Source organism: Toxorhynchites rutilus, chromosome 3 (assembly GCF_029784135.1).
Source record: "Toxorhynchites rutilus septentrionalis strain SRP chromosome 3, ASM2978413v1, whole genome shotgun sequence".
Classification (NCBI taxonomy): domain Eukaryota; kingdom Metazoa; phylum Arthropoda; class Insecta; order Diptera; family Culicidae; genus Toxorhynchites; species Toxorhynchites rutilus.
Window position 1 is genome coordinate 182,144,670 of NC_073746.1, and position 25,298 is coordinate 182,169,967.

Consider the following 25,298-nt stretch of genomic DNA (forward strand, 5'->3'; position numbering starts at 1 on the left):
CAAAATTTTTAGGCGATTTTTGAAATGCTTTAAAATCGTGAAATATCAACGCATGAAGATGGGATATAAATCTCTTTAATGCATAATTTACATGGATTTACACGGAATATTTTACAGAGAAATTTGTATTTCGATGTATGTAGATGTAGTGGATAAAAATATCGGGAAGAAATGAGAAAGCGAGTATTTCAAGATTTATTTCAGAACTCCAATTTTTTAAGAATTTATTTTTTGATTATATTTTTCGTTATATCATAGTAAGATGCACTTTCAGTATTTTTTTCAATTTTTTATCTCAAAGCTATTGATTGAAAGGTACGTTTCTCACCATAGATCCTAAGAATAGGGATTCGAAAAATAGTCAAAATTTCTATACAATAGAAATTTTTACTTCCTTTCTACTTTTTACTCCCTTTCCCCCGTACAACTCGTGAACGTTTTGGCCAATAACTCATTCCCTTTTCGGACCAATGAAAATTTGGCTGAATATATATAAAAATATTCTTTATCGAATGAATACTATCTCGAAAATGTGTTTTGGGTCCATTCAAATAATTTATTTCAGTCTATAACTTTTCTCTGTCACGATGAAGAAAAAAATAAATTATGTGGAAAGATGAATGATTGAATTTTCTATCTAATGAGAATGATTTTAAAGGTTGTCAATTTTTTAACAATCAATTTATTTCAACTGAAATAATTCATCATTCATTAAATCCAGCAAGACGTTGAAAAGAAACTTGCACGCAACCAATACTTTTATCCGCTAACTTCACACATAGAGGCGAATGAACTGCAAAGTTTAAAGCCTCTTAAAACTTGCAAGCAATGCAAGCAACTTCATACAAGTCAAAACGTGCGGTCCCAGGCGTATGTCTTACAGATTTCTACCCGGTCCTTAATGTGTTAAATTAAAATTAAGCAAAATTGGGAAATTTTGTGAAATAAAATTAACAAAGGTTTTAAAAAAAGTTTAATGAAAATACTACCTAAGTACATAGTACGTAAACTAAACACAATACCATAACATAATCTAATTTTAATATGAAACAAGTATCACTGCGTTACCTCAGTGGAATTATTTATCAACATAGGTGGTAAAGTGGTAACATAGGAAAGTCAACTATTATTGCTTCTACAAACCTTTTGGGACATATACTTTCGATCGCGTTCCTATAATATCAATTTAACTGACTGCGTTGGTCCCGCACAATTCACAACACACGAAGTTGCTCTTTAAATTATTGTAATCAAACTAAAATCAATCCCATGGCGTCCTTTGATTTTCGATGTACGCATACGAAAATAGATAAAAAAAATCAATTCCAAAATACTATCCCAAATGCAGTTCTCATCCATCGTGATGAATTCTCAAAGTAATAATTAAATGTTACATATGCTTCTTAGCCGAGCTTATTTCTCTTGGGCCGTTTAGGAACAATCGGTTTGAGTATTCACACGGGATCGTCCTGTGTTTTCGTCGTCAACGGTTGATACTCGTACCCTGCTAGCTCGCAATCATCGATGCTCAGTTGAAACGAAAAACAGGTTATCCAGTTGAAGACACGAACTAATAACCCTGTAAAATAGGTCTATTAATGGTATACATTCAACAATGCTATCACATGCAGTACTACAGGCAAGAGGTGGTGCCTAAGGTTCGCTATAGGAACGCGACAGGATTCAGCCAATCGATGGTAAGGATCTGTAAGGATGTTTGATTGCTATTAGTTACCAAGCGTGATTGTTGGCTGATCGACCGAGTTGTCTGCGATGGATTGAATTTCGTTTCTGTTTGGCTGTTTTGTTAGGCTGTAATTATGCAAGTTAGGGCGAATGTTCTCTATATCATTTACTAACGATGAAACATGGATCGGTGAGTTTTTGGTATAAAACTTTATCGTCTAATTTTATCATGTTTCCTTTAAATTGTGAATATTTTTTATAATTTACATTTCTGCTAGTTGTTTCCCCGCCTTTTTGACTTACACTTCGTTTTAATCTAAATTTTACACATCTTTGCTTCTCATTCCATAAATCCGTGGTAAAAGCGTGACAAATAATGTTTCGTTTACACCTAGATACAGCTTTACCACCGCTCAGAAGAAGGAACAAAAAATTGGCTATGCTTTACCGCTAGACGACCGACCAAACCTAACATGGTAAATTTCCAATCTACAAACGATTAACAAAATTGCCTTGTAAAACTTTTCAAGCTATCTTTGTTTTCGAATATCATTAGCAAACGATTCTCACAATTACTCACTAACTCATCTAACTAAAATCCCGTATTGTTTTACTCATTTCGTTGCCGTAACTTTCGCTTTCTATTTTCACGTTTTACTGGGAAAACCTCCTATGCGATCTGTCCTTTTCTCGTAACACCTTGAAACATGTTTTCACAGCATACAATAATTATGCTTCATATGCTTCCTTTGCTGTGCTTTGCTTTGCTTCAATAATACATAGTGTAAAAATTGGTTAATAGATCTTATGGTTACACGACTGTTGACGAATGAATCGTTTCGTTCATCCTGTTTTCATCGTTTAGAAGCAACTTGTTCGTCTGAGAGGCATACTTCTTACTGGAACATTCACATTTTCACGATTAGTTTCACCGATATTTAAAAATCCTTACAAAGCTTCATTATTATCATTATGCTTATTTTGGTTTGATCATAACACTACTATTGGCGCTAATACGTGTTCAAATAAAACTTGTTTCCTATTATCTGGCATTCGTTTTAACTGTTCGATCGCTACGCAATTATAATACAAATTAATGAATCTAGAATTTCCCAGAATCACGACCGACAAGTTGCGATGCAACTCGCCCTGGATGATAGCGGCAAAATCGTCATATTCATGTAACGTATATCATAATATCACAGATCTGTGGGGGTGGGGGTGGGGCTCAAACTCGAAAAGAGGGAATTTATTTCACTAATTATGATATCCTCGAATCTGCTTGCCCTAATTGTTGATTGCTTTAAACTCGTCTGCCACGTGCATGTACCGCATTCCGGCGGAACGTAACAATAATTTACAATAATATTGAGAAAAAGTCGAAATGCAAATATATATTCCGTGTCCAATTCCGTGCGCGCAAATTAAAAAATCCGTCTGATCCACGTCTGACACGGCAAAAATCAATTTCGCGCAAATTGCATTGAATCCGGTATTAATTCGTTACACTCGGTTAATTAGTATTTCCATTTGGATGGGCACTGGGAAAGAAATCCATCACCGTAAATTGCCGTTATTCGTCCGATGGGATTATATGCATTGTGTACAGGTGATGGTTTGTGTTCTACACTGTAGCGCGATACACGTATAAAAACATTCGAACTATTAATGGATTTCCCCATTGACCGGATTTTCTAGGACACCTCGCCGAAAGAAGAAACAAATAATAATGGAAACTCTATTCAGTGGCTCCCGAAAACTTTATTGACAAGCAGTGCAGAGCGCGGTCACTACATATGTGATAATTCGAGAGTACAAAATAGTTCCAAATATTGTAGTTGTCAAAAATAATGGAATTTCCTTCTGAACAACTTGAACCAAATCAATGAACTGAGAGATAAATGATGAAAACGCTAATGGATTATCTGCCGACATAATATCAGCGTAATCAATCAATTATGCAGTACTGCAAAAAAAAACTTGGATCCGGGCGATATTTTATTCCCCTCGAGCGAGTGTTTTTTGCCTTCTGTGATATCTCGCGTTTATGCTGTTGAATTGAAGAATATACAATAGTTACAGATAGCATACTAATAACTCTAAACACATAATAGTACACGAAGAAATAACTAATATCAGAAATCTGTGATTACGACGTACTGTAATTGAAAAATCTTTTTCTACAAAATGAAGAACCACTTTATGATAACTGTCAACACTGCCAATCAATTCTGTCAAGTAACGCTTAGTTGAAAAAAATGGCATTGTCGGAAGAAGACCGTCATAAATTAATTTTCAAATTTTGTGAGCAGAACAAAAAAAAAGTCTAAATGTAAGTATTTCACTACTTTAAGGATCTTGGATTCAAAAAAACGTGTATGGGGAGAAAATATCAGGTGTATCCAGAAACTGTGAAAAAAGTGTTTGCGCGGAATGGGTATAAACCGGAAAGCGATCACCGGAAAGCAGTCTGCGTGAAGACGTCAAAAGTCATTTCCAACTGAATACGGATGGGAATTTCCCCATAGTCAACTGACTACCCTCAGTTGAATATGACTATGCCGAGCCCCGCTGCTGGGTATATGTGGTCCAGCAGCATACTTTCGAAAACTTTCGAGATGCAGCTTAGTATCGATATTCTTTTGTAATTCTGCTCATCGTGAACGTCACCTGCTTTATGAATTGGAATTATTGATTATTCTCTCAGCGAACGGCTGAAGAGCAAAGTAGACGGCAAAGTCAACGAGGAGCTACATGCCTCAGTGAAAGAAGGTTGTAGGTTATTCGGTCCGGTTCCTTTTCAGGCTTCGAGACAGCTCAGCTTTCTGTTTACGTCCGCTTCGGTGAATGATATAAGCGGCATGTTCAGGTCTTACGACGGCAGACTACTCCAGTACCATCCAGACAAAGGTGGTGAGTTATTACTTAACACACTCCGAAAGAAGGACGAGAATAAAGCCGGGTTCAGACGGTGCGAGTAAGCATACGAGTCGGTCTAGTCAGTTACTGCAGTGCAGCTACTCACACCGTTTGAACACATCATGCCAGTTAGTGTCATGTGTGATCTGGCGTGCGAGCTACTTCAAAGTTTTTTTTTTTAAATTTACTCGCACTCGCACTTTACAAAACGTCAAAAACATAATTCAGCGCTCGAATCAGGGATGCCAAATGTAAAGAAATGTCTCTATTTTTAAGATATTTGAAAATATGCGAAGATATTTATAGACTTGAAAATTATTGGAAAAACAAATAAAACCCTCGTAGTTTCTGAACGGAATCGTTGTTATTTTGTTTTGCACGTTGGCGGGGCACGTTTTCTTTTTGAGATAGTTTCCTTGAGAATCTCTAATATAGAACCATTATCGGGTACCATTTTCATTCAAAATTCACTCACAATTTGCAAAAAAAAGTATTGTTCTGTGGAACAGAATACATATTCGATTTAAAAAAGTAGATTTTCATTCATTATTTTAGTTTTTGACGCGTATTTATCCCTCCTGCAAATCTACTATCATTTACATTTTAAAAATTCGTATACAAAGCTGCTGGCAAGGTGAAATAAATAAAATTAAAACAATCTTTTAGACTGCCCTTTATAGCATCACATACTTCCGGATAGGGATTGCATTACCGTGCTAAAATTTCAATAACCGGTTATTCGGTAATACAAATTTCTTTACCGGTAAAACCGGTAAATTACCGGTGAAAAAATACTTTGAAAAAAAAACATTTTCTTGAACAAATGATAATCATTAGTTTACAAGAAAACATTCTTCTAGTTTTTGCTACTTAGTAGCTACTTTGCTACTACTTAGGGACACAAAAAATGTTAATTTTGTCGTTTTCAGATCTTAATCGGATCTAATAAACGAAATTTCCAGGAGAAAAACGCATGTTCATAGTTCAATGATGTTGGGCGTCCAGCATCGAATATCATCGTCATGTATTTGCCTCTGATGCCCTCTGTTAAAACCTTTGATTGCTGCAACCGTCGTTTTCTCTTGATGCTCCACTATTCTGCCGGTTATGCATCGTCTAGTGGTTTTTTCCCTCTTGTTGTGCAGCTACTGCAGTCTGAAGTCACGAACGATTTCAAATACCTTTTTGATCAATGCATTCCGTGACGTTTGATAGAAGACGCCGAAGTCAGCGTGGGGATCGATCCACTGATTAAATCGGTGCCAAAGAATCGATCTTTGAAAAACCAAATTATGTTTTACAATTTCTTCACTCTATATGAGAGCCGTCGTTTTTTTTCAACAGGGTGTTGGATGATGGTACCGAACCCTATTTCACCCGCATGCTGTCAGTACTCTTCTCACTAACCAAAGCTCAACTTCCAGAGCTCCATATGACGAGAGAGCATCGAGATAACCGATAACAGATCGATGATCATCGTAGGTCAGTCAGTCTCAAGTCCTTCTCACCGTCGGAATCCAACATATCACACGCGCTTACCCACTACGTGTTCATTTTTAATGTTTAATTAGTGTCTTAAACATATTTGTTCAATGTAACGTGTGTTTTTAAAATTAAAGTGGAGATTCCCAAATTTTCAACTGCGTTTTCCTTCAACGTTTCCTCCATACTCAACACAGAGAATACAAATTTTATATTTCTATTCAAACATCAAAGACATTTAATTTTGTTACTCATTATGAAGGCCACCAAAAAATTAAAGCTCAGAAAAATTGCATGTTCCATTGAATTAATTGAATATTACTACTACAAATTCAACAAATGGTATTTGTTCAGAACCCAGCTAGCAAACATCCCATGAAATCCGTCCGTGCTGCAGTGAAAAACAAATCTATAAAAAGTTTTTCGAAAAAGTTTCGAAAAAATCGGACGATAAGGATCGATTTTCGCGATTTTTTTCGAGTACAAAGAATCGATCCAAAAAATCGCAATGGATCTTCTATAAATCGATCCAAGATCGGCCAATCCTAGTCACGACCACGAACAGAATTATGATGATGATAATGATGATGATGATGGCTCACCTCATATCCCTACAAAGGTTTGAGCAGGACGATTTATCTTATAGATAATACTCATTTTCAAACATATCAAGAAGCCAGTATTTTAAAAACAAAAACAAAGCGAACTGGCTCAGTTGCAGGCATAAATATCTATCAATAGTACATTAGAAATAGACATAAACTGCAAAAAAAACAAACTATGTTCCTATCCATATTGTCATTGACATAGTCATAGTCTCAACTTCAGGCCCAAAGTTTTTTCCAAGGCATGTCAAGAAAATTTTCACTATTCGTCGAAGGCCTCCCAATCTATGGTGGGATAGCATATGTTCCAAGCTTTATGTAGAAAAATCGAATGCATTTAAAGCTTTTCGGAAACGTGGAACCCCTGAAAATTTTCAGACGTATTTGGACCTTGAAAATCAATTTAAAAACTTGATCAAAGGGAAAAAACGTGCTTATTGGCGAAATTTCGTGGGAGGTTTGTCACGAGAAACGTCAATGAAAAAATTATGGAAAGTGGCTCGAAACATGAGAAATCGCTCTTCAACGAATGAAAGCGAAGAATATTCACATCGATGGATTTTGAATTTTGCACGGAAGGTTTGTCCTGATTCCGCTCCTGTGCAAAAAATTGTTCGAGATATACCACAAGGTAGGTGCGATCTTGATTCCGAGTTTTCGATGGTAGAATTCTCTCTTGCTCTGCTTTTATGTAACAATTCTGCTCCGGGATCGGATAGAATTAAGTTCAACTTGCTGAAAAACCTCCCTGATGTGGCGAAACATTGCTTGTTGAATTTATTCAATCGGTTTCTGGAGCATAATATTGTTCCAGATGATTGGAGACAAGTACGAGTTATAGCTGTTCAAAAACCCGGAAAACCCGCGTCCGACTTCAATTCGTACCGCCCAATAGCAATGCTGTCTTGTATACGGAAATTGTTGGAGAAAATGATCTTGTTTCGCCTTGATCGATGGGTTGAAACGAATGGCCTACTCTCAGATACACAATATGGGTTCCGCAGGGGCAAGGGGACGAATGATTGTCTTGCGTTGCTTTCTTCAGAAATTCAAATGGCTTACGCCGAAAAAAAACAAATGGCTTCAGTATTCTTGGACATAAAGGGGGCCTTTGATTCTGTTTCAATAGAGGTTTTGTCAGACAAATTACACTCTCGGGGTCTGCCGCCTCTATTGAATAATATGTTATATAATTTGCTTTGTGAGAAACATTTGAACTTTTCTCACGGAGATTCGGCAGTAAGTCGGGTCTCTTACATGGGCCTCCCCCAGGGCTCATGTTTAAGCCCCCTTTTGTACAACTTCTATGTAAGCGACATCGACAATTGCCTTACACAAAATTGCAGCCTAAGACAACTTGCAGATGATGGAGTGGTGTCTGTCGTAGGATCAAACGAATCCGACCTGCAAGGACCCTTACAAGATACTTTGAACAATTTTTCAACCTGGGCCATTGGGCTAGGGATCGAATTCTCCACGGAGAAAACAGAGATGATGGTTTTTTCTAGGAAGCATAGACCAGCAAAACCAAAGCTTCAACTTTTGGGTAAACCGATCACTCATGCTATGTCATTCAAGTATCTTGGGGTCTGGTTCGACTCCAAATGTACTTGGGGGGCCCATATTAGGTATCTGAGTAAAAAATGTCAACAAAGAATAAACTTTCTCCGTACAATTACCGGCACCTGGTGGGGAGCCCATCCCGAAGATCTTATTATGTTGTATCGAACAACTATTCTCTCAGTGATGGAGTATGGCAGTTTCTGTTTTCAATCAGCTGCCAAAACACACCTCATTAAACTCGAGCGAATTCAGTATCTTTGTCTCCGTATTGCGTTGGGATGTATGCCCTCAACGCATACCATGAGTCTCGAGGTTTTGGCAGGCGTACTCCCACTAAAAGATCGCTTCAATTTATTATCTCTTCGGTTCCTCATCCGGTGTAAGGTTATGAATCCATTGGTGATCGGAAATTTTGAGCAATTGATCGAGCTAAATTTTCATTCTAGATTCATGAGTTCATATCATGAATTCACCTCTATGCAGGTTGTTCCTTCTTCGTATATTCCCAACCGTGTTTGTTTTCCTGACTACATCAATTCCTCTGTACATTTCGATCTGTTCATGAAGGAGAAAATCCATGAAAATCCAGATTATCTTAGATTGGGGTTCGTTCCTACAATCTTCAATGCAAAGTATGGGCGTATCAATTGTGATAATATATACTTTACTGATGGGTCCTCTATGAATGAGTCCACAGGATTTGGAGTGTTCAACGTATTTTTTAGCACCTCACACAGTCTTCAGAATCCTTGCTCGGTATATATTGCTGAATTGGCAGCGATATACTGGGCGCTGGACAGCGTCGCCTCACGACCTGTTGAACACTATTACATTGTAACGGATAGTCTTAGCTCTGTCGAAGCTATCCGTTCAGTGAGGCCGGAAAAGCACTCGCCGTACTTCCTTGAGAGAATACGAGAAATTTTGAGTGCTTTATCCAGACGCTGTTATGTCATTACCTTTGTCTGGGTCCCTTCACATTGCTCAATTCCGGATAATGAGAGGGCTGACTCATTGGCAAAGGTAGGTGCAATTGAAGGCGATATATATCAGCGTCAAATCGCCTTCAATGAATTTTATTCTTTAGTTCGCAAAAATACCATCGCTAACTGGCAACGCAAGTGGAATGAAGATGAATTGGGCCGGTGGTTTCACTCGATTATCCCAAAGGTTAGCCTCAAACCGTGGTTCAAAAGTCTGGATTTGAGCCGGGACTTTATTCGCACCTTCTCCCGACTCATGTCCAATCACTGTTCGTTAGATGCACTACTCTTCCGTTTCAATCTTGCCAGCAGCAATCTCTGCGTTTGTGGCCAAGGTTATCACGACATCGAGCACGTTGTTTGGTCGTGCGAGGTGTATCTGGTCGCCAGATCGAATTTAGAAAACTCCCTTCGGGCCCGAGGAAGACAGCCCAATGTGCCGGTGAGAGATGTGTTGGCTCGGTTAGACCTTGATTACATGTCCCATATATATGTTTTCCTTAAAGCTATAGATCTTCGTGTGTGATTGTCCCTACATCCTTATACCCTCCTTTCCTTCCTTTGCGGGTAATTCGTCCCCTTGCTATAAATAGTAGAATAAGTTGAAATGTAAATAAACTATAGATATACGAATAGATTTAAGAATTGAGTGCTCATCAACATTGTTACAATTTCCTTATATCCCATCCTTCTCCTAAAAATATGTCACCCTTCTAAACTCGAGCACACCGCGAGTAATCGGTTTTCCACCTTACTAACCATAGATGTAAGAAAATTGTTTATATATATATATATATATAGTTTCAAAAATATATTTAAGAATTCGGCTCCTTTAAACTTAAGTAACTGAGCCTGTAAAAATAAACGAATTAATAAAAAAAAAAAAAAAAGAAAATTTCCAACCCGAGAAGATCCTTCACTGATTGGGAATTGAACCCAATATCCAAAAGTTTCAACTTAGAACATAAAAGAGATCTGCTACAATCAGAAATAATCGATATAACCATCTAATGAAAGATAGTTTACGACAACTCTGAATGAGCTATCCAAGTTCCAGTGTTCATTATTAACATAAGTCCAGACCTACCAAATGCGCGCGAGGCTCAAACTTTCGTAGACAACGCTCGTTTTTCTTTTTTTTTTTTAAATAATCTACAATACAATAAAAAAACATCATCATCATCAGTACGAACATGGCAGATTGAGACACCTGTAACATTAAACTCTAGCATCTAACATTTTTTCAAATCTGTGCAACATGTTAATAGGGCGGTACTCTTCGGCTTTATCCGTCCCATTAACTTTGGAGATCGGAATCATAAGAGATTCCTTCCAAACCGTTGGTACGTATACGCGAACAAACCTGCCTATACAAAACGTTTATCCTTTCCTTCAGGGCTCCAAGCAGCTGCCTCGAGATTTCTGATGGTTGCTCCGATTGTTGTTCTAACATAAATTGCAAACCGACGTCAGGTTCATAAAGGGTTCTTCCGCCATAGCAGTTCAACAGCGATGAGAACTGGTTCGAGAGCTAAACCAATTACTTTATCGCTGTCTGTTCTTCATAACTGAAGCTTATCCTGTGTCTCGTCTTCAGATCGAGCAGCTCTGAAGCTGAAGCTCTGAGGGCCTAGAATCGGCGCAACACTACCAGTTGTGTTTTTTCGATCTTATTTCGATTCTCGAGTAATATTTCGAAGCAACATAAAGGCAAATATTATTGTAAAAATTAAATTACCGAAATTACCGGTTATTGATTGTAAAATTACCGGTGATTCGGTAATCAAAAATGACTCGGTATTACCGGGAAAACCGGTTAATAATCCCTACTTCCGGAATTATCTTATCTATGAATGCTTTCGAGATTCTAAAAAACATCGACAACAATCTGAACGATATTCCAGAAGCAAGGCACATCAGTGTGGTTTTTTAATTTTAGTCTTGCTGGTATAGCATCCTTCATGAGTGTATCTTGGCGTTGTATTTTTGGACCAATGAAATCCAACAGTGTTTCCACTTATTCAGGTGTTCTTCTCAACACTGTTCTGTACTCTAGAGGATCATCATCGTAGAGTTCCTTCAATATCGTATTTGTTGCTCCTTTTCCTTGCATCCAATTCCTGGCCCAAATCCTTTTGCCTGTCCGCTTTTCCGGATAGTACCTTCAGTTCGAAGAAATTCAGCACAAAGCATTTTTATACACGGTCAGCGTGTATTTCGCGATAAAATTGTGTAATGATAAATGCAACGAATAACCTGAGACGAAAATTGCCAATAGATAAGTCGATTTCGGATCAATCATCTGTCAAATTCGGACCTGATTGATGTTTCTGACTATTTGATGGACATTTGAAAAATCATCTGGCATCCCTGGTGAGCCAATGCTGTAGTATCTAGTTTCTTGTCAGCAGCTCACACTGTGTGAACGGACAAGGCGAGTCAACCATTTGTCAAGCGAGTTCACCGGCCCAGTAGCTGCTCACTGTCAAGTCAGCTACTAGCAACGTATAAATGGGCCTTAAGTTTGCTGAGTCAACCAATAATGACGACCTATTGCTTTTGTAGAAAACATTTTGAGAAATTATGATGTCCGCATCTTAATGTGTGTCTAAAGCTCTGATGTGGTTTTGTCCTGACGTCGCTTCGTACACGGCTTATGTGAAATTTTCAGACATATCGTATTATTCGGAAAAGATCAACAAACTATAGCAGCGTTGGATAATGTGTATAAGCCTAAAAAGAGACTATGTTGAAATATGAAAAAAATTACCCTCAATCAATTCAGTTGCTTTTATTTTTGCACGGACTTTTCAAACGACCCTGGTAGCAGTACAAATTCAGACGTAACATCACTGATACTGAATTCAATGAATTATACTGGGACTGGGATTGAGAACCAAAATAAGTTGTTTCAGTAGCATTTTCGATTTTTTTCCTACTTGTTCATTTCACTTCAGCAGTCTTCAAAAAACATACTGGAGATGGGCGAGCGCTCACGAGCCGCTCATTTGACCCGGTACGTCAGAAAGAGCGTACGATCCACGGTTCTTTAAAAATGAGCCGCGGCTCTCAAATGAACGGCTCTTATATGTACGACTCTTGAATGAACCACGGTTCAAAAAAGACCCATGGCTCTTTTATGAGCCGTAGCTCTTTTTGAACCGCGGTCCATTTAAGAGCCGTTCATTTGAGAACCCCGGTTCAAAAAAGAACTGCGGTTCATAAAAGAACCGTGTTTCTTTGAGGAGCCGGCTTATTTATAAAGAACCGTGAATCGTACACTCGTTCTGACGAACCGTGGCTTGCGGCAGTGCGAAAGAAATATATGTATCCCATGCTGCTTTTTAAGCGGTTTCATTTTACTGTTTGTTTTTTGTAAATTTTGGCGGATTACATATTTTCTCAAAACCCCATAAATATGGGTATCTTATGAAAGGACTTGACTAGTAGGACACAGTTATTTATGTAAAATGAAAATCCAAGATGGTGGCCGTTACAAAATGGCAGAGAACTAATTTCGTCAAAATCCCATCAATATGAGTATCAAATGAAGGGACTTGACTAGTATAACACAGTCATTCATGAAAAATGTAAATCCAACCCTTACGAAATGGCAGACTACATTTCTTCTGTAAACTCCATCATATGGGTATCAGATGAACGGGCTTAACTAGTAAATCACAGTTATTTTAGATAAATCCCAAAATTTGGGGATAACAGAAAGTACAACTATGCACACCAGTCGTTGATAAGGGTGCTAAAAATGACATCCATAGAATACACACCTACGGAACTACCCCAAATCGTTGGTGATGAAGCGCTGTCATCTGTATGAGAGGAGTTTGATGCATTGGTTGGCAATCTTCGATCCTCACATGATCCAAAAGCTGCTGCAACATCTATTGTAGATAAACATTTAGCGGAACCACCTTTGCTGGGACTAAGCGACCCTCCGTTTTGGTGGAATGAAAGGAAATCTATCTCTCCGCGGCTCTCTTTTTTTTTTGAGAATATTATGTATTCCGGCGATTTCAGTACCATGTGAGCGAGTTTTTCCGAAAGCAAGACAAGTTTGTAGTGAAAGATGTAGTAGACTTTCATCAGATAACATTGAAAAGATAATGTTTATAAATAAAAAAAAGAAGATCATTGTGATGGAAATATATCAGAGAAAACCTTCAGTAATGTAATATTTTTACTTTTCTCTGCACTGATTATTGTTTTAAACATTATTTTTTACCTCTTCCATTCTTTACATATCCGAATTGAATGCAATTTGTATGCATTTTATTCCGTTTTCACCGTGAAATGACGTTCGTGATCAGCCCCATTATTTGGAGAAAAAAATCATAATATGCAGTAATATTCCAAAAACAGAAGAGATGAATATTTTGTCAGACGTGACCAGTTTTACTTCCTACCACCAATATCAGACACAAAACATGCCCGCTTTTCCAACCAAATTTAATCGAAAAACCAATGAATTGTTGTAGCAGCAAACGAGTGAAAAGATTCTGATTTTCGAATTATGCTCAACTCCTTTCCATGAATTCTGAAGTGAAAATATTATTTGTAACAAAAAATAAACGACAATGTGTACAAGTGTACAATACATAGATGCAAGTGATCGCGTACCGTATTAATGAATAATATTATTATGTTTATGATATGAGAGAAGCATGTGTATAGAAATTTAGTTTTGGTAGGTAGTTTTTTTTCTTTTGATTTCAAGATGACTTTCCGCTAATGTCCACACAAACATCGCTGACAAGTATTATTTTCGCAATTACACACACACGTATACACATAACTATTTTTTTTTAACACGATTGAGATTCATATGCGCCGCGTCAGCCATCTCTCGCTCTCTAGCTCTCTAGCTTTCCACGATAGCAACAAACTGTTGTGAGTGTGAGTGTGAGTAGAGTTCGGTGAAAGTTGAAAAACTAAATGTGAATTAATTTTTCAAACAAGACAGCGCTAACTAACTTTTCGCGAGGGCTTTCTTCTTCCTTTGTACTAGGATGTCGTGGAACGGATTGTGACTGATGGACTGGTTGAGACATTTGATCCACTCCTGCTGTTCCTCCTCGCTGGCGGCCGACATCCGGTAAACCGTGTGCTTACCTTCGACCACCTTACCCTCGGAGTCGGTTTTGCAGGCTTTTATTATTTCCGCCCCGCCGCTGGCATGTAATTCGAAGCAGAATTGCTTGCTGCGGTCTTGCACTTCTCGCACCTGTACGAATACGCGAGAGAAGATAGCACAATTAAGAGAGGGCCAAATTTTGGTTCACGAAAGTATGAAACTCACCGCAATGTTTTCCAATGGAATTATTCCCCTCGGTTCCTTATCGGTGGTATATTCGAAGTAGTACAAACAGTTATCATTCAGAATGAACCATCTTCGCTTCCAGGATTTGTATCTAAAAAATAGCATTGACATTCGTTCGTAATCACTCACCGATAATCGAAAAGTAGTAATTGTACTAACCGTCCACCCTGCTTCCAAAGCCACCCTTCCTTGTCTGGGTTGAAGAAGGTATGCATCAGGTCGTTGCCATCGTCCTGTGGTATCTTGAAGGGCTCTGTTCGGATTGATTCATACAGAGACTGCGGAATGAAAAGATGATGATAATGCAATTACTTTCTAACTCAATGATAAATGAAGAGATTTGGAGACGTACAAAGTCGGATTAAGATAATATGTGTAATAATATATCAATTGAATGTCGACGAATACTCCTCCGAAGGATGTCCTAAAACGTTTGAACAGCTTTAGACATATGTGATGAGAATTTGTAGAAATTGGCTAAAAACCGTGGTGGCGGTTCAGGTTCCATCTCTAACCGAAAATGATGATTAGGAAAAAAAAGAAATTAAAGTTCGAAAATCCAAAAACTGCATCGCATCGGCTTCAAAGGACCACTATTCCATTGACTGAAATCGTATTTGACGAACGATGCGCTACGAATACCATTGATCGTGATTTCTTTCCGCCTTGGTGCTTTATTGTATCGCGCGTGAAATATAGTGCTCAATACAACCGCTGTAGGGGAAAAAAAATTCACCTCAGTAAAAGCCGGCTTTTGATTTTCGCTGAATCATTCTGGCATCTATATATCAATGGTCAGTCGCACATCAATACCTATGTGATCCTCCGCTCACTGACGAAACGAAGATGCGCTTAAGCCGACCGATCGATAGGTACAACTGCACTGGAGTGTGCAATTAGGTATTTCAAGGATAAATAGACTTAAATGTTTAATAATTTAAGTTTTTCGTGATAATAATAATAATAATAACCGTCGTATAGAAATGGCACAGGGTGGGAGAACTCAGACTCTGAAACTAATAACACCCCTTTAGTTGAACAAACCAAACACCTCAACTTAATCCCCTAAACAACCCACTTTAAATCAACCGTCGATCTTGTCTTCCCAATCTGTTGTCTTCACTCTGACTCACCTCAACAAATCTACCTCATATCCTTCCTCCTTTGACACCGCTCCCACTTAATCTTCGTCTTTCTCCCTCAGTTGTCCTCATCCTACCAGATCTGTCCGGAAAATACACCTAGAACTGACCAGCAATCTACTATAGAATATCGTGTTTACATTCCCTCTCACGTAGTTGAAATCGAAGGCGTAATAACCGAAATGGGCCTGACGTGCAAATCCGTTATGATTAATGGAGTTAGCCATTAAAAAAAACTGTCCGCGATGACTGTCAAGATCTTGGACTCCCTCCAGCTCGGTACGGTCTCTCTTAAAGGGGAAAAATGCGAAATTTACTATCCATGGCCCAAATCAAATCGTGATACAACTTTTCTCAAACAACGCCGTTTCGGGAAGGCTTTCATTCCCAACATATGAATTTATTTTGATTGTGGTACGAGTCATAACCAGGTAGAGATGACTCTGCATCTTCAAAAATTTCATCTCTTCCATGTCGGTCTCCGACGTAAAAGTCATCATTCTTGAAGCGGTTCATGACTTTAATCATTTCGTTAATAACGGCTTCACCATAAGTAATTGTGAACAATTTGTGAACGTCAACCGCAAACTTCTTGATACTAAAGTAGAAAATTAAACTCATTGCAAACGACGAGAATACCTACTTGTGAAATTATTAGAGAATAACTCTCTTCCCTGCGTTCTCGTAGTTTCAGGACTGGTCTTACACAAAATGATAACGTTTTTGTACAACGAACTAATAGTCTTCAAAATATTGCTCTTAAACATCTACGCATCGCCAGCATTCCTCCCGTTTGTGCAGTTTTTTTTTGGGCTGAAGACTGTCGAAGAATCTTATCGAAGACATTTTGTGCTCCACTGCTCGAAAGGATGATGCACTGTCAACTTCTCGAATTTTTTAATGACGACCACAGAAATCATGGCCAATAGCGATCTGCTCACTGCAACATTTCGGAAACAACTATCGATGGTTCGGTGGATTAACCACTTCACCCTATAGGGCCCCTTTCACGATAATTTGCCTCAAACACACTTGTTTTAAACTGTTGTTTTTGGCAGACTTATCTCACCTCTTGACTAGGCGAACCTAGCCAGAATATTCATCTGCTCCCGTGCTTATGAATGCAAAAGGGGGACTAGACTCTGCGGAATCGACGTATCTGCTTGCTCGTGCTGTTTTAGTACTGACCGAGGAATAGTCGCGCAGGTGCTAAGGATGACCGACTTTTGGATGCTTGCCAATTCCTTCTCCATGTTCAACACCTTAAGGGCTTCCAAGAGTGTCTTCGGGACAGTTCCAGTTCCAGTTCCAGAGAGAACGACTGGAACAATCTTGAACCTCCCTTAGCCCCCACAATTCTTTGAGTTCCACGGCCAATGGTCGGTACTTGCAAATTTTGCGACAGTAGGTCTCCTCCAGATTTTGGTTCAGTGAAATAGCGACGTCGATGATGGTGACGTGTCGATTGCTCTTGTCATACACCATAATAAAGGGTTGGGGAAAAAGAAATGTCGTATTTCTGATCGAAATATGACGCTTTATTCAACATACTTAAAATTATTCAATTTAAGTCAAATATGCGCCGTTTTGCTCGCAAACTTGTTGTCATTTAGAAGGCAACTTCATTATCCCCCCTTATAAAACCCCTCTCCTTATTTGCAAAAAAAACTCAGACAGCCAGTTTTCGCAAGGCTGTTTTGAGGCCAACTTAGTATCACCAAGAGCGTTTTGCATGGACCGGAAGAAATGATAATCACTTGGAGCCAGGTCCGGACTATACGGTGGGTGCAATACGACATCCCATCCGAGCTCCCGTAGCTTCTGGCGGGTCATCAGAGATGTGTGAGGCCAAGCGTTGTCCTGGTGGGAAACAACACCATTCCTATTGATCATTTCTGGCCGCTTCTGGTCAACCGCCTGCTTCAAACGGTCAAGCTGCTCACAGTAGAGAACCGAGTTGAGGGTCTGGTCATAGTTGAGCTGCTCATAGTGGATGATTCCCTTCCAATCCCACCAAACACACAGCAAAACCTTCCTGGTCGTCAATCCGGGCTTGGCGATGGTTTGGGCCGGCTCACCGCGCTTCGACCACGACCTTTTTTCGCTTTAGGTTGTCGTACGTGATCCACTTTTCATCACCAGTCCCCATCTTCTTCAAAAATGGGTCGAGTTCGTTCCGTTTCAGCAGTGTATCGCAATCGTTGATTCGGTCTAAAAGATTTTTTTGTGTCAACTCGGGTGGCTCCCATCCATGGTCTATACCCAGTTCCTGGCCAATCGAGCGAGTGCTCACATGCCGGTCTACTTGGATGATTTCAACAATATTATCGGTATTCACGACGATTTGCCTACCAGTACGGGGTGTATCTTCGACAGCCACTACACCATAACGAAATCGATCAAACCAACGCTGTGCTGTGCGAATCGTTACAGTATTTGGTCCATAAACTACACGATTTTTTTTTCGGCCGCCTTCGTTGCAGTTTTATCTCGCAGGTAGTAAAAACGTAAAATATGGCGAATTTCTTGCTTGGTGGACACCATCTTTGACTCGCTATAACTTGAGTCTGAAAAAGACAATCACAACACTGTCAAAACGACACTTGTAGCACAGATTGTCGGACAGATTGTTAAATAGCCGTATAGTATGACCCGATGCGATAAGTACAACACAAGATAAGTGTTGCCATATATTGACAATATATGACATTTCTTTTTCCCCAACCCAATATATGGACGGTTGTGGTGGATCGATAGGTCAGTCAGAGCAGTGCAATGCCAGTATAGCTTGAAACCGTCATTTTTCAGGATAGGCACAGGCAGATACCGGTAGTTTGGTACGTTGTATTCCAATAAACCACATTGGAGCGCAAGTTGTCTATGAACAATGCGGGCCACGTTGTTGCGACGTTTTGTGTACGCTGCGTTGGGCAAAACGAGACAACGAGACAGAATGTGCTCTATGTTTTCACCCGGTAGATAGCACATCCGGTAAATCTCATCAACGTCTTGATGCTAGACGTACCGCCTACAGTTTCTCTTCGGCATTATCCTGTCCTGGATGACTATCATGTCGGCTTCTGCTAATGAAGAAAGTTCACCACGCGTTAGCCACAGATTGGATGTCGACGTGTGGCCGGTCCAGTTGATGGGGTTAGGCACTGTCTGCCGATTGCGGTTTAGTTGGTATTTCGCTTGCGCCAAGTGCAGGGCGCTTCATCCTCTGTCAGCGCGTTTTGGTTGGCACATTCTGCGAAGTATTCGCGCAGTTATCGTACTTGGTCAACACACAGTGCGGAAATGTAAACGATTCCAAGTTTGCGTGGTAGTGTTACTCTCTCTAGTGTCGATTGAGGATGGTGCGTTCCGGCCTCTTTGAATGCTTTCCTCATCCTCCTCTCAAGGTCTTCTAGGTCAGTTTTGCTACACTTGACTACTTCAAAACTGAAGGTCAACAGGGGAACCGCGAATGTGTTGAACGCGCGTACCTTGTTCCCTGCATTTAGGAAAGTCCTTAGGGCACAGTTCACTCGACTCAAGAGCTTGTCTCTCAGCTCCGTCTTGATATTGGAGTAGCGAATCCCATTAAGTTGTCGGAATCCGAGATATTTATAAGATTCACTACGAACCATGGCTTCTATCAACTCGTCTTCGCCGTTTCTCTTGAGCGTCCTACTGAGGGAGTTCAGTGCCAGACGAAAACAAAGCGAACTGAGAGAGTCGTCTTGGAATATCGCCCTCTTTATATGCAGCGTTCTAGACTGCAACACATTTACCTCATCACTGAGGTTTAGAGACGTACTCCACTGCCTCTTCGCATGCACCTTTGGATGTGCAGCAGTCAGCTTCTTGTGCCAGAAGTTCTGGCCCATCGGGGCCTGGTGCTGCCCAGTTCCTCAGGTACCGCGAGGCTTCGCGGACGTCGTTCTCTCCTACGATGATAGCTGGCATCTCTCTAATTTCACCACAACTCTCCTCCTCCCGTCTTAACCACATTTGCCCGTCGCGAAGTTGTGCTGGGGTCTCCCAAATAACAGGCCAGATGTTCGTCACATCGCTTATATCTGGCAAACCTTCACTGTAGTCGGGCTTCTCGTTTTTCGTTGTCTCTGATCATCTTGAAGAGTTGAAGTAACGTTTCCGCCGTTTAGTCAGGACGCTCAATTACTGTACCAGTGTGTCGAGTTTTTCGTTGGCTGGTGAGCTCCCAGCTGGCGAAGTTCAATAGGCCCCACGATCACAGCAACTTGGCGACATAATTTCGCCGATCTACTGTCTCTTTCATTCGCCATCAGCCTTCCTATAGCGAAGCGCTTGTTCAGAAATCGTTGCTCCAATATACTTCGTCATGGAGACTTACGCCTTTCACAGTGATGTTGGAGCAGTCCGTATCTTGGCCTCACACGGTATCCTAAACTTTTAGCGATCGCCACAGCAACCCAGTAAACTCCCAGTTGCAGCTCCTCCATGTTCTCAGCGTCAACCAAGTGCAGCGGAAGAACGTGCTCGTTCATGAGCTTTACTGTACTTGTCAGCCTGCAAGAATGCTGCAACTTTGGGATCCTGGGGTGCGACAATAGGTTTGTGTCGCGAAACTGTGAGATCGCCTCGTCGTAGTGGAAGACCAGATCGCGTAGTAGTTGTTGATCTGGCTGTGGATCTACCGGCTCAGAGGGTTGTTGTGCCACTGGTGTTGATTCGCGTGCCGCACTCGCGAATGAATTGCTCAGCTGTACTGAACTTCGTCTCGACACATCGCTTGCTCTGTTTGTTCTGGAGCTTAGTTCTCTCTACACCTGCTGCTTGATCTCATCGATTTGCGTTTGGGAGAGCATGTTGTTGCGTACTATCGCTCTACGCCTCGTGTTCATCGCGTTCTGATCAAGCCTACCAACGAACTCTGGATACGCTTCCTTGAACATTGTTAGTATTCGAGGGCGACCGCTTATGTACATGTAGTGAAGATGTAATAGGTGCGGATCACGAATTTGTTCATATCGTCCACATGATCCGTCGCCTAGTGGTACCCACAAGTTAGAACGACTGTCGTCTGGCAGTCGTAACACTTCTCTAGGCGCAGTGTTTCTTGGGTGATGTCGATGGCTGCTGTTTCCGTGTGGCGGTAGCTCTTTGGGTTGAACCCGGCTGGTAGTCCGCTCTTGCACATCGCCCTTCAGCCGCTGACCGCTCGCTCTTACGCCCGTTCCAGGTCTAGCTCCAGTTCGGGGCCCTCCTCGGGTGATCGCTTTCTTGATATTCGTCGTGTTCTAAGCTTCATTATTTGGGTGTATCTTTTTTGCCCGGGAGACAGCGGGCGGCAAAGTATTAGAGTTCCACCTTGCCAGGGAACGGTTTCGGGGCGCCGCCAATAACATGGAGAACAAACGCGCCCCTAAGTCTCCAGTGACCCGAGAAGCCTTCCCCGGGAGGGATATTGCGCTCTGACTCACTCGCACCCTCTCACTTAACAAATTTCGACACCAGTTCTCGGAGTCAAGACCAGGTGTGTTTCCAGTTCACGCTTGATCTACAAATGTCGTCATATGATCTTCGTGGGGGCGTGAGATAGGAACATTTGAGACCAACGGGCAAGCTCCTACCCTTGTGTTAACCTCCATTAGAGAACCAATAGAATCAATAAAAATGATCGTGTAGGGTTGAAGAATTATGATAATGCGGAATAGAGTGATTCTCGCTAGTACTACTGATAATGTCAATGCTACTGATCGTGTAAGGGTCGCTTAAAAGCCACCCTTACTCTGGTAAAAAATTCAGTCTTGAAGAATCGTATCTGTCAGAATTCAATGAAGTAGCAACATTTATTCTCTCAGAATAGTTGGATTATCCAGATTATAAACTTCAAATCCAGAGAACATCTTTTTTTTTATAAAACGAACTCATGTTTTTCAATAGGAGCAAAACTTTTCCGGCTTCTTAATATGAGTAAATATTGTAAATTCATCCACCGATTTACTTTCACGATTACATTGCATATGAATGTTTCCATGTATTTTTATCAAATCGTCCATGAATACATTATAGATAGTGTGACAAAGTTTACGGTTTTCATATCCTAGTACTACAGTATTATGTATATAGATTACAAATGTACTCTCCCTACCTCCAGTAATTCTCTCGGTAAATCTCCTCCATTGTTGATGCCTCTATTCATGGATATAAATTGCTCAACAGTTGGTTTCTCTTTAACCTGTTGGAAGGATGAAAAAGTGTTTGAAAAAAATTGCAACATTATTCTTAGAAGATTATCCCTGATGAGCGTAACTTACCGATGGATTATGCAACGACGTATTCAACATGATAATCGCAAAACTTAGCACATAACACGTGTCGGTGTTGGTGAAGATGTCCGGATTGAGCTGGCAATAGCGCTGTGCAAAACATTCCATCATTCGATCGATCTTTTGCGCTTCGCCCGGCAGTCTAAATGACCAGAGAAATTGTCTGCGCAGAAAGAGATGAGAAGGATATTTTTGGAACGAGGAACTACAATAGAGCATATATTTTTTTTATAAATAGGTACCTTAACGCTTGCACTAGTATCAAATTGGTGAAGTCATGTAGATCCACAAATGCCTTCAGTACCTGTTCGTTGAAGTCATTTTTCTCACCAAGATAATCACCTGAAATGCATGCAGAAAGCAATAATTAAAAACAAAAATAATGGTTAAAATGATCACGTGGGAAAATATAACATTTTCGGATGTATAATTCTTCGGAAGGTACGTTTATCAGTTGTTTCTCCTGCGTACCCGCGATGGGATTTATATTCACGGTTTAATTTTCCGTAACACCATAGTTACACGGCAATACATTGCACAAACCGCAAACAAATTGAAAAGCATGAAATAATTTGAAAAATTTTAATTACTTTTTATCAACCGAGTATTAATTATTTTTGTTTATTGTTACGCTTCATGTCGAGTGTAGTATTGTGGATTTTGTTGTATTGCACCGCGGTTATTAATAATTACTCGCCCCACATACCGACTGCGTCGAAAATACTTTATCATTTCGATAGTGTCCATCCAGGCATGCAATGATACAGCTGCTGTTATGGATGGGATATGATGGTGTGGTGGGGGCGACTGTATTTATGCGTATGGTGTGAGAACACCGTCGATGATAGCGCAGCACTTGCATCGGTTTAATTTATTCATTCTCACCACCGATGTCACTCGTTTGCTGTAAGCGCTAATAATATCGAATGGTCAGCAACAGAGTACAAAGTACAATAGGAAGGTAACATACTCACTTTAATAGCAATTTCGCCAGCAATGTTTCATTGTAGCGGTTAAGTGAAATGAATGCTCATAATAGTTCTATTTCTGGGCTACTTGAGGCTGAATTGTTCTAGGAGCACCAATCTTAATAGCAACGCTGTTTCTATAAAGTTTTAGTTGAGGACTGAGTATTGTTGTTCAAAGTTTGATAATTGAAACATAAATTGTCGATTCTAAGAATCTCTTTCAACGTGGTTGAATGTATGAAGACCAGTGTTTGCCGATTGATTCTATCACTGAATAATTCGCTTTCATTCGTTCATATATGATCTTACATAAATAATTTCCCCCAGTGGCATTCTTTTGCTTTTACGTGCTACAAATTACGATACAAAAGAGAACGAGACAACTCTGCTTCGGTTTGCACTTCATCATTCACCAGCACGCAAGTAAAACCGTCATGAAAGGTTTCGGTTTATATTCTTCTTTGCCTCTAAAGCCTGGTTTAGAGTTCCCGTGAACGTGAACTTGATCAGGTGGTGGAATAGTATGATCATTTCACGGTGAACTACGTTACGTACAAACAACTCAAAAAATCGTGGTGAATAGAATGATTTTGTTCACGTTCACGTTCATATTAAAAGTTCGGCAGTAAACGTGAAGTAAATAAACATAGATCTTCAATAAAGTAATTCGGATAAAATATACAGTTGTTCACAAATCAACCCGATGCAACGAAGTTTTTCAACCCGCGCAGAGATCCGATTGCATAAAATTGCATCCATATCAAAATTTTCATTGAAAACTTGAGAATTGCTAAACATATCCTTTTACAGTTCACGGTGAAATAATTTTCAGAATGCCTTGGGGCATTCGAACGTGAACTTGAACGGGGAAATATTTTGACGTCTATATTCACCACTGTTTTCACGTTCACGTTCACCGAAGTCGGTGAACTATGGTGAGATCACCAACATCTCGATTCCACGGTGGAAATTCAGAATCGTTGTGAAATATTGAATTAATCCACTTTTATCAATATGAATTGTGTTTAAACATGTTTTTCGACTAGAAAATGTTTCTTCCTATCATTTCAAGATGTTTTCCTCGCGTTTTATATACGGACTGATTAATTATTAACAAAAAAGTGTTTGTCCGCGTTCACGTTCACGGGAACTCTAAACCTACCTTAAGCAGAATCATACGGACTACGCAAAACGAATGATTCATATTCATTTACAACAACATATCCTGATCCAAAAGTCTCAGAGAGTGTAAATTATGTGAATATTTGACTTTTCAGATGCTCAGGGAAGGGTAGTCAGATTATATTTTTTGATTTTTAACGCTGCTATCCACCCTTAGGGCATCCATATAGGGGTAGTGGGGCAAATTGGTCATGGGGGGCAAAGTGGTCACCTGCTTGTTTGGTAGTATTACTATTGACTATTGACACCGTATTGATAGGCACCTTATGTTTGAAGAATTTATTGAATTTTGAGACACCCTGTTCTTCAGTAGGGTTGTCACATGTCGAAATATAAATTAAAACAGAAATTGCTCTCTCGATAGCCATTCGGCCGTAGTTCTGAGCGCATAGTATCTAAGGAATTTCTCGTGAAATTTAGTTTATTCAATCTGATATGTTGGACAAATCATCAGTTTGGACGAATGTTCACATATTCTAGAAGAGGTGAACATATATTTTGATAAATCTCAGCGATTAATTAGCATAGACATTACTTTGATGTTTGGGGGCAAAGTGGTCATGGGTGCATAACGACTTACAATGTTCTGTTTACTAAAGCTAATATACCTCATCACATTCTGCTCTTGAAGAAGTTCCTTTTGTGGCTTTGACCCTGGAAAAATATGCCACTGCAACTAAATCAAGCCTTATTATGCGGAACGTTATGTGTTTCTTACAACGTTTTTGTATGCATGAGGAAATTTGAATTGAGACTCTAGGTAAATAGACCAAGTTTATTTCATACATGTACCAACTATATCACATATGATTTGAGCAAATTTGGACGAACAAAACGCTACAATCTATCCCATTAACCTGGATATGTGCGAGTGACCACTTTGCCCCCACTAGGTGACCACTTTACCTACAAACAAAAAAGAAGTTCGATTTTTCACTTTTTTTTCTCATGATGAAAAATGTACTACAGGTCGATTAACCGGAGACTCGATTATCCGGAGACTCGATTATCCGGGATTCGATTATCCGGAATTTTAGACTCGATTTTCCGGAGTTTTTTTTTTATTTCTGTATTATAGTGACTTTCAACACATTTGGTTGGTTCGTCACTTTTACCTTCCATTTCGGAAGAATG

The 25,298-nt window shown here is 39.9% G+C and overlaps 1 protein-coding gene across 11 annotated transcripts in view; it reads right to left on the bottom strand.

The window, feature by feature from the left end:
- Positions 1–1,049: 1,049 nt before the first annotated feature.
- Positions 1,050–25,298, bottom strand: part of LOC129779672 (cytohesin-1) — a 120,459-nt gene continuing 96,210 nt past the window's right edge. For 6 of the 11 annotated variants that reach the window (XM_055787286.1, XM_055787283.1, XM_055787284.1 and 3 more), the window contains exons 5-11: positions 22,257–22,356; positions 22,003–22,177; positions 21,837–21,923; positions 14,733–14,851; positions 14,553–14,664; positions 14,228–14,477; positions 1,051–1,579 (exon numbers count right to left, since the gene is read on the bottom strand). In XM_055787286.1, coding sequence (XP_055643261.1) covers positions 1,455–1,579; positions 14,228–14,477; positions 14,553–14,664; positions 14,733–14,851; positions 21,837–21,923; positions 22,003–22,177; positions 22,257–22,356 — 968 coding nt within the window. In that variant the 3' untranslated portion in view covers positions 1,051–1,454. Of the gene's footprint in view, positions 1,580–1,634; positions 1,706–13,835; positions 14,478–14,552; positions 14,665–14,732; positions 14,852–21,836; positions 21,924–22,002; positions 22,178–22,256; positions 22,357–25,298 lie in introns of those variants that run through there. The other 5 variants (XM_055787290.1, XM_055787289.1, XM_055787288.1 and 2 more) reach the window with 5 other exon arrangements.